Source organism: Osmia lignaria, chromosome 3 (assembly GCF_051020975.1).
Source record: "Osmia lignaria lignaria isolate PbOS001 chromosome 3, iyOsmLign1, whole genome shotgun sequence".
NCBI classification, from domain to species: domain Eukaryota; kingdom Metazoa; phylum Arthropoda; class Insecta; order Hymenoptera; family Megachilidae; genus Osmia; species Osmia lignaria.
The window spans coordinates 12108565-12123465 of record NC_135034.1 but is presented as its reverse complement, the minus strand read 5'-3'; the positions used below and the strand labels follow the sequence as shown (position 1 = coordinate 12123465).

The window sequence follows — 14901 nt, the reverse complement described above, 5'->3', positions numbered from 1 at the left end:
ATTCGTCGCAGAGATATTGCTGCATCGTATGTATCTATGACTTTTATTTACTGCCTTTCATTTCTTTCATGTTTCAATCTTTCATGTTGTGCTAGTAAACACGGATAGAATTTAACAATGTTCTATACATGTTTAGATATGACATCATACAGAACGTGTTCATATTATTTTTTAGAGCAATTGTAAACTGATTTTTTACGTTTTTAATATACCTGATTTAGCTACCTGATTTACAATAAATTTACGTTCTCCCTTATTTTATTTTACAGATTCGTGTACTGAAATGATCGGTAACAACCCCTCCAGCGTTCATTCTGATGCAAATGCCGATGTTTATGACATTCCAATGAAGGTACTGATTAGACCTATTCCTCCAATAGTGGACGAAAAGAAAGTTCAAAGTTTAGCAGATACGTTGAATAATCCTGAAACAGAATCATTAGTCCCACCAATCGATGTTTTGTGGATCAAAGGAAGCGAAGGTAACATCTCTTTTCAATATTTTTTAATATAGTATAAAACATATCTTTCATACCGAGTGGTTGTGTCTTTTTTTTTTATTTCAGGTGGTGATTACTATTATTCTTTTGGCGGATGTCATCGATATGCGGCCCATCAGAGGCTTGGGAAACCATATATAAAAGCTAAACTGATACGATCCACGATGGCAGATTTAAAATCTTATCTTGGCGGTTCTACGCCAGATTTAAAATAACAATATTTCTATATAGTTTCCATTTGTAGAATGTTTTACAATATAGAATAAGATATAGGATAATTTGTTTATTATGAGATTTACAATTTATGAAACTTTCTTTTAATATATTATAGATTTCAATTTTAAATCTGTATTACCAGTTTTCGCCTGTGCGTGAATGTACTTATTTATATATCAAACGTTTCAATTTTGATATATGTAATAAAAATGTGCAAAGTAATACTGCTTCATATTAGCAGCTTAATAACTATTTCTTATTATTGAAGATCTAAAATCTCTCAAGTATGTATGAACATATTTGTGACGATTTATTTCTGCAATTGTATCTAAATTGTACATATTATGAATATGTATATGCTTGTGTGCATTACCGATACGTTTGCATGTGCGAATGTGAACCTTACGTTTTGTATTTTGTGAGAAATAAAAACGTTTAAATGCTAAACATAATCTTTTTGATTAGTTCTATCTCTTTTACGTTTTCTAGTATTTGAATCTTCTTCATCTTTTCTAAATCAAATTTATAAATAATTTTCTATTTCAATATATACTCGGTCGTTTCAATATAATTTCTACTACTTCTGTCCATATATGCATCTCTTAATTTTCTTTCATAGAAAGTCTTATGATTAGTTTCTTTAATAAAATACGGTTTGTAAGTTTTAGTTGTATCAGCTGTTACTGCATCTGATATATCACTTGCTGTCTCAGTTCGATGGGTATGACTTCGAGACCTGTTGTTATTTTTCAAATTACTAGGTATGACTGATTGTTGTAAATGCAACAGTTGTGTATTGGTAACCTCGCAATCGATTTGCATCATAGTCATATCATTAGCAGGGGTTGAAAATGTTTCTGTAAAAAAACAAATTCGATCCATTTTATTGCAATTAAACATCAAAGAATAAAGCAAACCTTACCGTTCACAGGGAGAGCAGGAAGGACCAACGACATTCGTGGTCTACCTGTACTATTTTTGCTCGAAGCTGGCAAAAGTAAATGTTCTCCACTGAACCAAACTACATAAAAGGTATCATCTCTTCTTCCAAGAGCTTCAAACAAAGAAGCATGCTCTTTTATTATTGGAGAGAAAACTTCTACCGCATTTGATATAGGCGGATCGGCTTTTTTCTTAACTACTACAGACTTTTTTCTTTGAGAGAAATTGTGTTTACGCTTAACTTCTGTTTGCATTGTACGAGGAGACGATAAAAGCTCAGCCAGCAGTTTTGCGTCTAATTTTGATTTTTTCAACATACTCCAATTATCTTTATCAGACTTTCCACCGATCCAGCGTCTTAATTCATAATCTAAACGGATCGATTCACTTTGATTAATATGCATTGGACACATAGGCTGAGGCGTCGTTGTATTTTTACGGAAGTTATCTTCGTCTTTGTCTTCAATTTGATCTTTAGGTGTCCATAATAGGGTTCTTCCGTGTCTAACATAATTCGGGCTAATAGGAACATCAGCTGATAACGTGTCCAATCGATTATTTTGTGAAAGTAAATCCCTGTAACAAAAAGAACTTCCAATCTCTGTTTCATTAAACAAATATCTTTTATTGTTATTAAGAGTTTCTAATTAACCTTCATATTCAAGCAGTAATTTACCACAAACTTACCTGAAACCATTAACATTTAAAGATACCATAAAAATCATTCCTAAGAGAATAGCAACATTCTTTTTATTTATATTATGATTGATGTTTTTAAATTTACTGCTACTATTTATACCTTCTAAGGTTGAGAGCCTTTGCTTTAAGTTTGTATTTTCCTAATAAAAAGAATTATAATAATTTCTCTAACAACTAACAGACCGTAATACATGCATGACAAAATTCTTACCATTTTTAACTGTCTATTTTCTTGCTCCAAACTGGAAATTTGTTTTTCCAGAGAAGATACGTATTCTTTCTTTTTCTTTCGAGACAAACAAGCTGATTCTCTGTTCTTAATCATTCTCTGCTGCCTTTTCAATGCTTTCATTTCACATTCTTGTCGCCCAGCATAATTAATCTCTTGGGTCTCAGTTTTTATGACGATAGGGGTATAATTCGAATTTTCGGTTTTAATTACTATTGGTCTACACTGAGATGAATCATTTTTTACAATTATAGAGGTACATCTTGTTGTCTCATTATTTGGGGCTAAGGACGCGTCAACGGCATTGATTACTGATTCTTTTCCCGGTACATACAAATTCGGAATATTATCCACTACTTTTATCTTATTCTTTTGTTGTACTTGAACTGTTTTTGCTTCTGTTCTTATCTGCATCGATGGAAATTGCATTGAAGTTTGGATCTTGTCATTTCCATTGTTTGGTAATAAATGGGCTAGAAAAGGATAAGATGTACAGTTTTGTTTAGCTTTTTGAGTGAATGTGACGAAATTTTGAGCATTCAAAAGTATAGCACCCTGTGGCTGTTCTAGAAAATTTGAAAATATAAAAATATATTTTACAATTTAGATTAAACATTATCAAACAAACTGAAATAAATTCTTTTGCCTTACCATCGGTTGTAAATTGTATATTATTTTTTGGTTGAACTCGAACGCGTTTAGCAGAATTAAGTTTAGAGAGAATAAATTTTGTTTGCTTCATATCTTGAGATTTAAATGGTTTGAGTGTTATTTTTTTCTTGACCATTGTTTGATCCCATGTATGTTCTGGAGACTTACATGGAGAAACATCTTGCGGTGGTGAGATAGGCGGTGTTTCTAAATTTGGCTAAAATAAATTAATGGATAAGGTATAGAGATATTAAACTTATTTAGGCAGATTGTTGAATACATCACAATTATACCTTAAAATCATATAATGTAGCAACATGGTTTGTTTCCATTTGTCCATCTAATTTATTAGACTCTGAATGACTTGGTATAGGTGACAAAGGCAATTCTATATGAGGACTCATAGGCTCCAACTTAATTTCTATCTCTGCATCATTACTCAAATCTAAGTTAAAAATTATAAATATTGTAATATTTATAATTGTATACTGATATATATTAAACTTGTATAAAATTGATACCTGAATTTTGTTGCGGTATACTTATATTAAAATCTTTAAAACCAGTCAGAGATTCTCCTAAAGAAATATCATCAATAATCTGGGTATTAAGATTATCATCTGTCTTTGAACATATTTCATTTTCTAACAGAAGAGGTATGCCTAATTCAGAACTCAAGCTTTGGAATAAATCATCTGGCAGAAGCGAATAATTATTATCTGCAAAGAAATATGTTGTTTAATACACAAAACAAGAAGTAAATCCTATCATATATCCATACCTTCAAAATCTGGAAACATCTCAACTTCAGATGCTGCGATATTATTGTACTGTGAATCTTCATTTATCAACATATTTTGATGAACATGAAATTTTCTTTTATCTCACAAATAATGATATTAATAACCTACACAAGAGCTATTGACAAAATAAAGATGTTAATAACCTTTTCTCTTCAAAAAAAGTATAATGTTTTGGTAGCATTTAACTATATAAATAATTTGTACATAATTGATATTTAACAGAAACAGATTCAATTCATAAAAACATCAATTTCAACAACAATACAGTGTCACCAAGTGTCAGGTGGTCAGCATAGATAGAATAAATACGAGATCATTTCTGTTCTTTTGCAAGAATTAGCCGTATGGTGCAGCACCAGCGCAACGCGTCAAGTAAAACTGCTTGATGTTGTATTTGGCTTTACATTTGTATTTATTGATAATATAAATAGTATAAGGTTTATCTATCTATAAATAAAAAGAAAATGACCTGTTTTATGTATAAACATTAAAAATACATTTACACACGTGTATATTTGTAACTACTTCATTCTTTTCTGCTTTATTAAATGATTTCTTAGAGCAATTTGTTTCTCCTTAAAAGAACGTTTCACTTTTCCTTTTATTTTGTGCTTCAACATTTGAAAGGATTTCATTTTCTTTTTCTCACGATTCGTCTTACTGCAAAGTTGATTTTGTCGTCCGTCTTTGTAACCGAATTTTTCCCTACCATCTTGCCCTTTCTGTAAAGATAAAATAAAACATTTAACGTGATTTTGACTTTTTACATTTGTCAGTGAAATTAAAACAAACCTTCACTGATTCAATGCGAGCTTGTTTGTCATGTTTTCGTTTTTTATAAATATTTTCTATGTCAGTTAATTTAACAAATTCTCCTCGTTCGTTATCATTAGGATAAGGCCTCTTCAGACTTCGTTTGGTATACGTAACTTGTTGTTTCGCTAGCGCGTTATCTATTTTTACAAAATCTTCATCGGTTAATAATCGTTGAACCGATATTACAGATGCCTTTTCCTTTTTCTCTGCCATCATTTCTTCTTTCTTTTTTGATATGGTATTTTCTTGTTTTTTTAATTTTAACTTTTTTCTTTCAAGCTTTGTTAGCTTACTACGTTGCTGCTTTTTATTTCTATTTTTTACATCTTGAGTTTCTTCTATATCGGTATTATTCACATCTGATTTAATAATCTCGTTTTTAATGTCATCTTCTTGTCTTAACGTCTTTACCTGTTCATTTTTATCTATTTCTGTAATATTTTTATTATTGTTTTGGACATTCATTTTTGTAAGTGATTTTATCTCTTCCTCTTCGTCTTCCTCATCGTCATCGTCTGTTTCCTCCTCCTCCTTCTCCTCGTCGTCATCATGATCATCATACTCTTGCTCATGACCATCATCATCATCATCATTATCTTCATCACTAGTATGGTTTACATCAACCCATTCACCGTCGCTATCCTGAAATAAAAATTTCACGAATGCAATTTTTTCTATGAAAACAGTTATAAATAAGAATTCATTTTTAATAAGTAAGAATACATTTTCTTTAGTTCATGTTTTTACTTACGTCACTGTCAGTGTTAATCTTGGAAATATCTTCTGAATTGTTATCAAGTAGAACATCCGCTCCTGGTATGAATTCAAAAGCAGATATTTGACCATATCTTTGAGTTTCTAAAGTAACAGTTGCCTCCGTAGGTCGTCCTCTGTCCTTTTTGTGCAACATTTCTGGTATAGTATTTCTGAATAAAGCGATTAAAGACCGTGCAGCCATCATTACACTACGTTCTTTATAATGTTTATATCGTACTAAATCTTGCAATAAATCTGCATTCATTACTAAAGGACATCGTGTGCATATTTCTCGGATAGCGTTTAGGCTGCAATAAAAATTTCTTTTATTAATTATACTGATATTAAGCTGAAGAATGTTACAAGTTTACAATGTACCCAATAGCCATAACGTCGGCAGAATTTCGTTCTGTAACAAAGTTATTTGCCAACGTTTTCAAAATAGGTTCCAATACATCAGGTGGTACGAGTTCGTGAGAAGATTGAGCGATGAATTGTAAGAGTTTTGTCACTTCTAAAATTATTAAAGAAAAAGAAAACATGATTACATTTTCCTGAACTATTATACTGATCACTTTTTAGCAACACAAAAATTGCAACCTCTTTGATGTGGCTGCATAAATCTTTGAAGATACGGATAAAAATTCAATAGAAACAAACTGTGCAAACCAATGAGCCTAGAAATTACATCCAATGTAATTAGTTTAATTTCAAATCTATCATTATTTTTTTCTAATTGTTTGAACAGTTTCTCCGCAAAACCTTGAGGATCATGAATTAAATGTAACGCCGAGAAATTAAAACTCGGGGCTTTCGTCGCTTTCTTCTTAGATTTCTAGAACATATAAACTGTATTCATTAAAAATGAAATATAATGTCAATAGCGGTTTGTCAATCATTATGCTAACTTACCGCTAATACCTGTTTTGCTTTAGCTAAATGTTTCTCACGCTTTTTTGTTTTTTTATTTACCCTATTAGCCATTATAATTTCCTTAATATTTGGCTCACTGTCACTGTCGCTATCATCAGATTGTCGATCTTCCACACCGGTTCCCACAAAAAACTTTAAACAACTGACCATAACTTTAGTTGCTTTGGCAAAACATCCTGTTGCCAAGACATTCACAGTTTTTGCATCATTCCAAATATTTTTATTGTACAATTCTATCATAATATCCGCAGACATTTTTGCAGCTCTGACATTGGAGTCTTTCAACATTGAAAACATAAAATTCTGTAAAACTGTATTAACTTTTGCATTCTTCTGTTTAGCATTGACATTTTTAATATCAGTAATGATGTGGGTCTGCAAGAATTGCCTCAGATTTTTATCCTGACATCTCAGCAATTGAAAGAATAAACTGAGAAGTACAGTGGGTTCCAAAAGAGACTTGTTACGTAGTTGAATTAGAGCTTTACAAAACGTCTATAAAAAAAAAGGTATCAATTGAGATTAAAAAAAAAAAAAAAAATCGAGTAAGTAAAATGCAATGTTATTCCGTGTAATTTTACACTTACTAATCGCATGTCATTATCAAGTACTGTATTATACGTCTGCAGAACATCAATGATTTCTTGAGGGAATGATTGTAATGTATCTGGGTAACAATGCGCCACCTGTATAAAAATAATATTTTAAGTTGAAAACTTTTATTTTTTAATAAAAAAGATAATAAATATGTACAAAAAAATGTTTACACTTATTGATAATTGATACAATAATGAAATGATTTGTGATAAGTATATTCTATAACATAAAATTATACAAATAATTCTGAATATTGAATCCGACAGTTTTAGCTATAACAAGAATGAAATCATACGATACACAGCATTTTAATTTAGGTTCATCCAAATTATAATTTCCTACAGCAGTTAGTAAGCCAAGCTGACACATTGATGGAATTTGCGCAAGTAAATTAGCATTAATATCAACTTTTTCATCGAGAATAGCACAAAAAATAGCAAGCATTCTAGATACTAGAAAATGATGAGGCCCGCTGCGAGTTTTTAGTATCGTCTTCTTTTTAGTAGCTCCTTTCTTTTTTCTTTTGAACTTTCGTTTCATGAAAAGATATTTATCTTCTTTTGCAGGATTGTATGAAGCAAGATATGATGCAATTAACATGTATTTTGCATAATATGGTAACTCAAAACTTAATGCTAGTCTCATTGTTGATTCAATCTCTGTGGACAACTGATTATGTTTTGCGAAATCTTCAACTGAAACTCGAAGATAAATGACTTCCAAATTTGCTTTAAACACAGCAGATATGTTTCTCCATAACATGGCAGTATCATTCTTTTTAGATTTATTAATTTCAATAGGTTCTATGTATTTAGAAAAGTTTATCCTAGCCATATAACGGAGTTCGTTAAGATCTCTACAAAATCGAAAAAACACAGACAGAAACAAATTTAAATAGTCTTTATAAAATGAATCTTCATAATCATGTGGTTTATTTAAAAGTAAGATCTCGCTAAATTCATTTCGCGTATATTGTGAGAAATGAATTTTAATTGGTTCATGCATACCAATTTTTACTCTGAACTTCTCCCATACTATATCGCTTATCAAAATTACACAAACATTAACACCTGAGATTTCCTTTAATTTTGAAAATGCAGGTAGAAAACCAATATCAATGTTTCTTAACTTATCACATTTATCAAGTACTATGATAGTTGGTTGAGTACTATTTATAGAAATTTCTTTAAGGTACATTACAAAATCTGCAATATTGTCGCATTTATATTGTAATTTATCATTTGTTACTGAACCAATTAAATTTGATGATAGATCATTCAGGATATAGTTAAACATATGTTTACTATTAATATGTTCAATGCAATTAATAATAGTTGCATTATACTTTAAGTAAGAAAGCATAGATTTAACTACTAAAGATTTTGCAGTAGCTGTATGACCATAAATGAATATGCTATGAGGCACTGGTTCATCAGAATAACCAATCAAAGAATAAAGCTGCTCTATTACTTTTTCTCTACAAACAATTTTTCCTTTTAAATATTGCAAACAGTCTTCCATGATTAGTCTATAAATTTCTGAACAACAATTTATAATATAAAGTATGAAAGAGCAACTATTTGTAGAATTTTGTTTAGATATCTTATTAATTATACCTGCAAAAAAAAAGAACTTTTCTAACATTTAAGAACTTTATAACATAGAAATTAAACTAATACATAATGTCTTATGCTTAAAACTATTAAATTATATTAATTTTTATAGAGCATACCTGTGCTAGAAAGATAACTATTTCATCAAGACTTTTATTGAATTTGTTGGGTGTTAGACGAAATACTTCCAAAATGGACTTATAATGTTGGTGCTGTTGTAGAAACTGCAAAGATATAGAAATGTAGTAAACGTATAAGGTGAATATATCATAAAAGAGAACTTACTTCTTCCTTGTAAGATTCTGGATCGCGTTTAATAAGATTTTGTAATTGTGGAAGATTATCTGGTAACTGGTTATTGTGTCTCACCATTTTCTGACTTAAATTAATACATTAAGAATCTCAAATTATGAATCTTCAAATAACCTGCAAAGATTTGAATAACGTTTTTGTAAACTTATGCATTAAGTTTTATTAATGATGATAAATGGCATAAAGATAAACGTGCAGAACAACTGTATTATACATCTATTTTATTTAACAATCCCTTTAGAGAACTTTGCATTGTATATATACATTTATAATACACGTGCATAGCACAACACAATTAACTTTATTTATTAACCAATACAGATTATATAAGCAGAAATTAATAAAAAAAAATGTAACAATTGTAGTACATACCAAAATACCTACCATTAAAATATCATTTTATCTCACTTTTCTACTTATTTCTGCTTGTTACTAAATATTCTGTCTTCTCGCGCCAGATTTTCAGGATCAGAAACGAGTGTATTTATGTAATATGTATACAGAGGGAGACATCATCTTCCCCTACCCTTATCATTCCTATGGAAGCCCATGGAAGCCTTGGCCTTGGTATGCATGATTTATTTACATAAAACAAAGAAGTAATATTTTACAAATTCGGAATTATTCGAAATGGGATCCGATGATGACGATGAAGAGATTCTTGTATATGTAGAATTTGAAGGACTTGTTGACAGTAATGTATTTAATGAAAAACAATTACAATTAGATATGATTGGTATAGACACAGAATATCCAATAATGCAAATAAATGGCAGAGTAAGTTAATAAATAAAACAATATCATTCTTACACAGTATTTACCTCATTGTAAATTTTAGTTTTATGAAGGTGCCTATGAAGATGTTTGTGGTACTCACATGTTCTTTACAAAAGATGATAATCCTGCTGTGGATGATCCTGTTTTTGATGCTGCTCCAAATTTAAAATATTTTGGTAAAACTAGAAAATGTTTAAAGATGAGAAGAATCTTCATAAAGCCTAGAACAGAAGTTCTTGGTGATTCTGAACATCAGCAGTGTATCCCAAATTTAAATACACTTAAACAAGCAGGAATACCATTTCAGTATCAGAAAGAAGGTATTGATGGATTTGATAAAATTATACATTCAACATTTTTAATAACTCATACTTTTCATGTATACTTTGATAAATTATAAAATGTTTATTTTGTTTTATAGCTCTTTCTTTTTGGGAAACAGTGCGGAACAATAGACTAAATGCATTACATTCCTATTTAGAGAAACAGAGAATTAGACAACAACAAAAATCTGAAGGGATAGAATTAGAATCTGAATCTGATGAAGACAATCCATTTGCTATGTATAATCATAAAGAAGAGGCTAGTACTTTGAATAAATCTGAAGATAACTGTGTTAATTTGGACAAAGAATCAAATTACTGTGATAATCAGTCTCATTCTGAGGATATTTGTCAGAACAATTTTAATCCTGAAACTTTAGCAGAACCAGAATCTTCAATTTTAAAAAATGACAATGGTCCCTTGCTTAGACGTATGAAAACACATAAAACTAAGGTAGTTTGTAAAAGAAAAATAAACATAGCTGGTAATAAACAAAGAAAAAAATTTCAAACAAAACGTTCCTTATTGGAAGATGAAGTTTCATCATCTAATGCAAAAGTAAGGGCCTTATCAGATAAAAAAGAGGCTGACGTCGAGGCTAAGTCCGATATTACTAAAATTTTAAATTCATTGGAAATTGCTGAACATAAAAACTAAGAAATAGATATCTAAAGCAGTTGCAAAATATTTACATACAAAAATGGATTGATATGAATATACAATAAACTTTGCTATTGTAGAAAATGCGTTTTCATTAATTTCGTAATCATTATAGTATTATATTTTAACGTGACTTATATACTTTATTTTAAAACAAAAGTATAAAATATTACATTTTCTTGTACTATGATCATTGTTGAGCATAATTAATGATAAAATGAATAACATTTATGACTCTTAAGTCGTATACATTTCTCTTAATGAAATTTTCTTAATTACATTAAAAATTGATATAAAACAATTTTATCAGATCTTAAAGATCTTAAAGACTTACTACCCTTATATGTATTTTGTTTAAATTAGTTTTGCAATACTGAAACAGAACTATTTGTCAAAATTTTAGAATGACTCTAATTTTTCATCAATAGTTGATGTACATAAATAGATTTTAAATCGCATCAAGATAATTTTATTTAAGAAATCTGATGCGAACTTGTTCCATTGCAGACATACGCATTTCAACAATGTTTAGTTTGCTATCTATGTATTCCTAAACTGTTTATTTGCTTCACCAATCTAAATCACCAGGAAGTTCATCAGGATACTCTCCAGTCAAACAAGCAGTACAGTGTCCAATGTAACTGCTTTCACGATTGTCCATACGAAATCTTACAGCTTTTACCAGTCCATCTACAGAAAGGTATGTTAAACTATCAGCTCCGACGTGTTTTGCTAGTTTCACACTATCTAATTTATTAGCAATTAATTCTTCTCTCGTTGGTATATTGATTCCCATATAACAAGGATATTTTAATGGAGGTGAAGCTATTCTGATGTGAACCTACAAACATATAATTTAAATATGAATTGTTCTTTTATTGTATAATAGACATACATAAACATATGATACAGGTAACTCACTTCCCTTGCTCCTGCATCACGAAGTAATTTAATTATAGGTCCAATGGTATTCCCTCTAACAATTGAATCATCAATTAGAATTAATTTTCTCCCTTTCACATTTTCTGACAAAGCTCCAAACTTTTTTGCTACGCCAAGTTGTCTGAGTCGCGTACTAGGTTGAATAAATGTTCTACCAACGTATCTGTTTTTACATAATACTTCCGCAAAAGGTATTTGGGACTGTAATAGTTAAAAAATTATATATAGTTATACAACATTCGATAATAAAATATTTAATAAATGTTTTTACCTGTCTAGCATAGCCATGTGCTGCCGCAGTTCCAGATTCAGGTACTGAACTAACTATATCTGCTTCTACCGGCGATTCCAGAGCAAGTTCACGTCCACATTGCATGCGAACAGAATAAACCATTTGCCCTATAGAATGAAATGAATTGTCATAATTACTCCTTTATATACGTTAATTTACTTTGTAATGAAGTAGAATTAATTATTACAATCTACCTTCAAAAATACTATCGCTACGTGCAAAGTAAACATATTCAAAGATACAAAAGGCCTGAGGCTTTTTGTCCGGTCTTTCGACAATATCAATAGTTTTAATACCCTCCCGTGTCAATTCTACAATTTCTCCAGGAAATACTTCACGCACGTATCGTGCTCCAATACTTAGAAATCCACACGATTCAGATGAAATAACCCAACCTTCAGCTTCATCATCATCATCATCTGATTCACTTCCTGCTACAATAAACATATTTTATTCAATCATTTAGAATTGTTATCTATAAATTAAATTAAATTTCATTACCAACCTAAGTTACCAATTGGTACAATTTTTCCAAGACATAAAGGACGATTTCCGTAAGGGTCTCGTACACCATATATCGTGTCTCTTTGCATAATTACTAATGAATATGATAATGGTGCTAATTGCATAAGATGTTTTATACGCGCTGGCCAATCTGGCCCATTTACTTCACCTTCAGGGGGATTCAAACAAAGAGCTTGTGTTATTAATTCAGAGTCTGAATGAGTTGATAAACCAACTCCACGTCCTAACACCTGTCATGATAAATAAAAAATAATTAACAACAAATATGAGTATAAAAGTATTCATCTTTACTATGTAACATTACCATTTTTCTTAGTGATTCTGTATTTACAAGCTCTCCATTGTGAGCAACTGCTAATGCTCCATGTGCAGTGTGAACCACAAATGGTTGACAATTAACTTCTTCGCTTGCTGCACTTGTACTGTATCTAGTGTGGCCAATTCCAAGATTTCCACTCAGTTTCTTCATGTTTTCATCATTAAAAATGTTATTAATCATTCCCATGCCCTTGTGGACATGAAAAGATTTTGAACATACACCCTCGCTTGTAACAATACCTGCACTTTCTTGACCCCTGTGTTGCAATGCCACTAAACCTGAGTCAAATATATAATAAGTAATAATTAAATCAAATTAAACAGTAGTAAACTTACATTTATACTTACCTAAACAAACCACTTGAGCTACATCAATTTGAGATGGCCAATCACCTGCAGCAATACATCCAAAAACTCCACATTCGTGTGTGAGTCCAGTAATTGATTCCCTGTTGATCTTTTCTACATTATGTACTCCTTTATCTCTTTTACCTTTAATGGCCACTGATTGAGTACATGAATCTGCTTGCATATTACAAGACATTTCAATTATACTCTGAAAAATATCAAGTCAATATTAAATAATAACAATATTTGTTTCTGAAATTAAATTCTTAAAAGTGTCATGATACTATATTATCATAAAAAAAACATTGTTTTTCTTATATTGCAAAATATATAACAGACCCCCTTGAGATTCCTTCCGAATTATCATTAATGCCCCTATAAACTATTGACCCCTAATGGACAGATAGAACTGAGCTTTCAATATTACTGCTATATTTTTTTCAATATACTTGCTTAATCAGTATTTCGCAACAGATTTCATCATTGTACCACGCTGATATTACCATATATAGAAAATATTTATACTTACAAGTTAATTTTATTATTCAGTGTGATACTGTATGATAATGCAGAGTAAACAGAAAACAACAAAAACAAGTTTTTAGCTATTTTTTTATTTTTACAACTTTTTTCAAACTTGAAATACATCTGAACTACTTTTACTATTAAAATCACAATTTTCCTACAGAAGAATTGAGAATATCATAATGATTTTATCGATTTACTCCATATCCAATCGATTAAAGAACGTAAAATTTTAATTGTATCGCGGTTGCGATTTTTATATCCATGACTGTACCCACTTGTTGAATATTATATTTGACGATTTTATAAATATTTTAAGATATAAATCGCGTATACATTTTTCGAAGCTACTGCCCCTTGGAAGCAAATTTTATTCGTTTCATCTTTATTCGTTTGATTCTATAATTGTTATAAAATAGCTGCATTTAATCATAACAACTGTAGCAGTTCATACCGGTTAATGCAAATAAATAATTTTAAAATACAAGTTTTGAACTATGTATATATGTATGTACATACCACGTGCGTCAAAAGTTTGAACGTTCGTGATGTTCTATCTGCTCGAAAGGGATCCGCATGAAATATAACTCCCGACTGGCTTCAGAAACACGAATGGCTATGTAGACCAATGAAAACTTATTAATAACTGGAGGGGCTAACTCATTTAGTTATTATCTTTTAAATTCCTTCATTGCTTTTTTTTATACTCGTCGAAATAGTAAATATAGTTATAACCGAAGTTTTACAAAAAAGCCAACTATGATCCATTCGATTACGCATTCGCGTATAGATCAAAAATACACGATAACTATCTTTAATTCTATCAATGTTAATATTTTTATCACCACTGTATGTATGTACGTGTTATATTGTTTATGAACCTGAAATAAATAATAAGTTTAATAATCAACTGGCTTATAAAAAAACATTTTTTTACGTTTGAACAAAGTATTTTTTTACCATTATAAATACATACATACCTGTATCTTGAAAATTAGTCGGTCGAATTTTATCAAAGTTTTCCAAATATTTCCCTTAAGTTCTTTGAATCAATGTATTTTATTATTATTATGTTCTTTTTTTGCAGTTTTCTATGTGCAACACACGTGGTTGACAGTTTCAT

General features: G+C 30.2%; 6 protein-coding genes across 10 annotated transcripts; 2 read left to right on the top strand and 4 right to left on the bottom strand.

Moving 5' to 3' along the window:
* The first annotated feature begins 283 nt into the window (after positions 1–283).
* On the top strand, positions 284–715 carry LOC143308247 (sulfiredoxin-1-like). Its single transcript, XM_076693272.1, has 2 exons — positions 284–482; positions 567–715. Exons 1-2 carry the CDS (start codon positions 284–286, stop codon positions 713–715), a joined length of 348 nt encoding a protein of 115 aa, XP_076549387.1.
* A 538-nt stretch (positions 716–1253) lies between these two features.
* Positions 1254–4327, bottom strand: Atf6 (bZIP_ATF6 domain-containing protein ATf6). Of its 2 annotated transcripts, none has more exons than XM_034338468.2 (8): positions 4019–4327; positions 3759–3956; positions 3531–3682; positions 3238–3454; positions 2569–3059; positions 2346–2497; positions 1639–2234; positions 1254–1573 (listed from the first exon to the last, which is right to left on the bottom strand). In XM_034338468.2, exons 1-8 carry the CDS (start codon positions 4089–4091, stop codon positions 1254–1256), a joined length of 2199 nt encoding a protein of 732 aa, XP_034194359.1. In that variant the 5' UTR covers positions 4092–4327. The 2 variants fall into 2 exon arrangements, with proteins under 2 accessions (XP_034194359.1, XP_034194358.1); XM_034338467.2 differs by having other exon boundaries at positions 2569–3152; positions 4019–4278.
* Positions 4328–4426: 99 nt separating this feature from the next.
* On the bottom strand, positions 4427–9583 carry Mys45A (SDA1 domain containing protein Mys45A). 2 transcript variants are annotated; one of them, XM_034338465.2, is made up of 10 exons: positions 9452–9583; positions 9041–9181; positions 8875–8979; positions 7133–7231; positions 6525–7040; positions 6213–6447; positions 5991–6126; positions 5608–5920; positions 4833–5498; positions 4427–4762 (listed from the first exon to the last, which is right to left on the bottom strand). In XM_034338465.2, exons 2-10 carry the CDS (start codon positions 9125–9127, stop codon positions 4562–4564), a joined length of 2358 nt encoding a protein of 785 aa, XP_034194356.1. In that variant the 5' UTR covers positions 9128–9181; positions 9452–9583; the 3' UTR covers positions 4427–4561. The 2 variants fall into 2 exon arrangements, with proteins under 2 accessions (XP_034194356.1, XP_034194357.1); XM_034338466.2 differs by having other exon boundaries at positions 9440–9539.
* Positions 7291–9070, bottom strand: Orc5 (origin recognition complex subunit 5). Its single transcript, XM_034338487.2, has 3 exons — positions 9041–9070; positions 8875–8979; positions 7291–8758 (listed from the first exon to the last, which is right to left on the bottom strand). Exon 3 carries the CDS (start codon positions 8661–8663, stop codon positions 7362–7364), a length of 1302 nt encoding a protein of 433 aa, XP_034194378.1. The 5' UTR covers positions 8664–8758; positions 8875–8979; positions 9041–9070; the 3' UTR covers positions 7291–7361.
* A 114-nt stretch (positions 9584–9697) lies between the features above and the next one.
* Positions 9698–10897, top strand: LOC117610747 (uncharacterized). Its single transcript, XM_034338496.2, has 3 exons — positions 9698–9844; positions 9906–10164; positions 10266–10897. The coding sequence occupies exons 1-3, from the start codon at positions 9698–9700 to the stop codon at positions 10823–10825; spliced, it is 966 nt and encodes a 321-aa protein (XP_034194387.1). The 3' UTR covers positions 10826–10897.
* Positions 10898–11078: 181 nt separating this feature from the next.
* On the bottom strand, positions 11079–14899 carry LOC117610738 (amidophosphoribosyltransferase). 3 transcript variants are annotated; one of them, XM_034338475.2, is made up of 9 exons: positions 14759–14899; positions 14298–14659; positions 13254–13461; positions 12892–13184; positions 12568–12817; positions 12257–12493; positions 12042–12169; positions 11750–11971; positions 11079–11669 (listed from the first exon to the last, which is right to left on the bottom strand). In XM_034338475.2, exons 3-9 carry the CDS (start codon positions 13447–13449, stop codon positions 11397–11399), a joined length of 1599 nt encoding a protein of 532 aa, XP_034194366.1. In that variant the 5' UTR covers positions 13450–13461; positions 14298–14659; positions 14759–14899; the 3' UTR covers positions 11079–11396. The 3 variants fall into 3 exon arrangements, with proteins under 3 accessions (XP_034194366.1, XP_034194365.1, XP_034194364.1); XM_034338473.2 differs by having other exon boundaries at positions 11082–11669; positions 12257–12496; XM_034338474.2 differs by lacking the exons at positions 14298–14659; positions 14759–14899 and adding an exon at positions 13593–13735 and having other exon boundaries at positions 11080–11669; positions 12257–12496.
* Between the last annotated feature and the right edge of the window lie 2 nt (positions 14900–14901).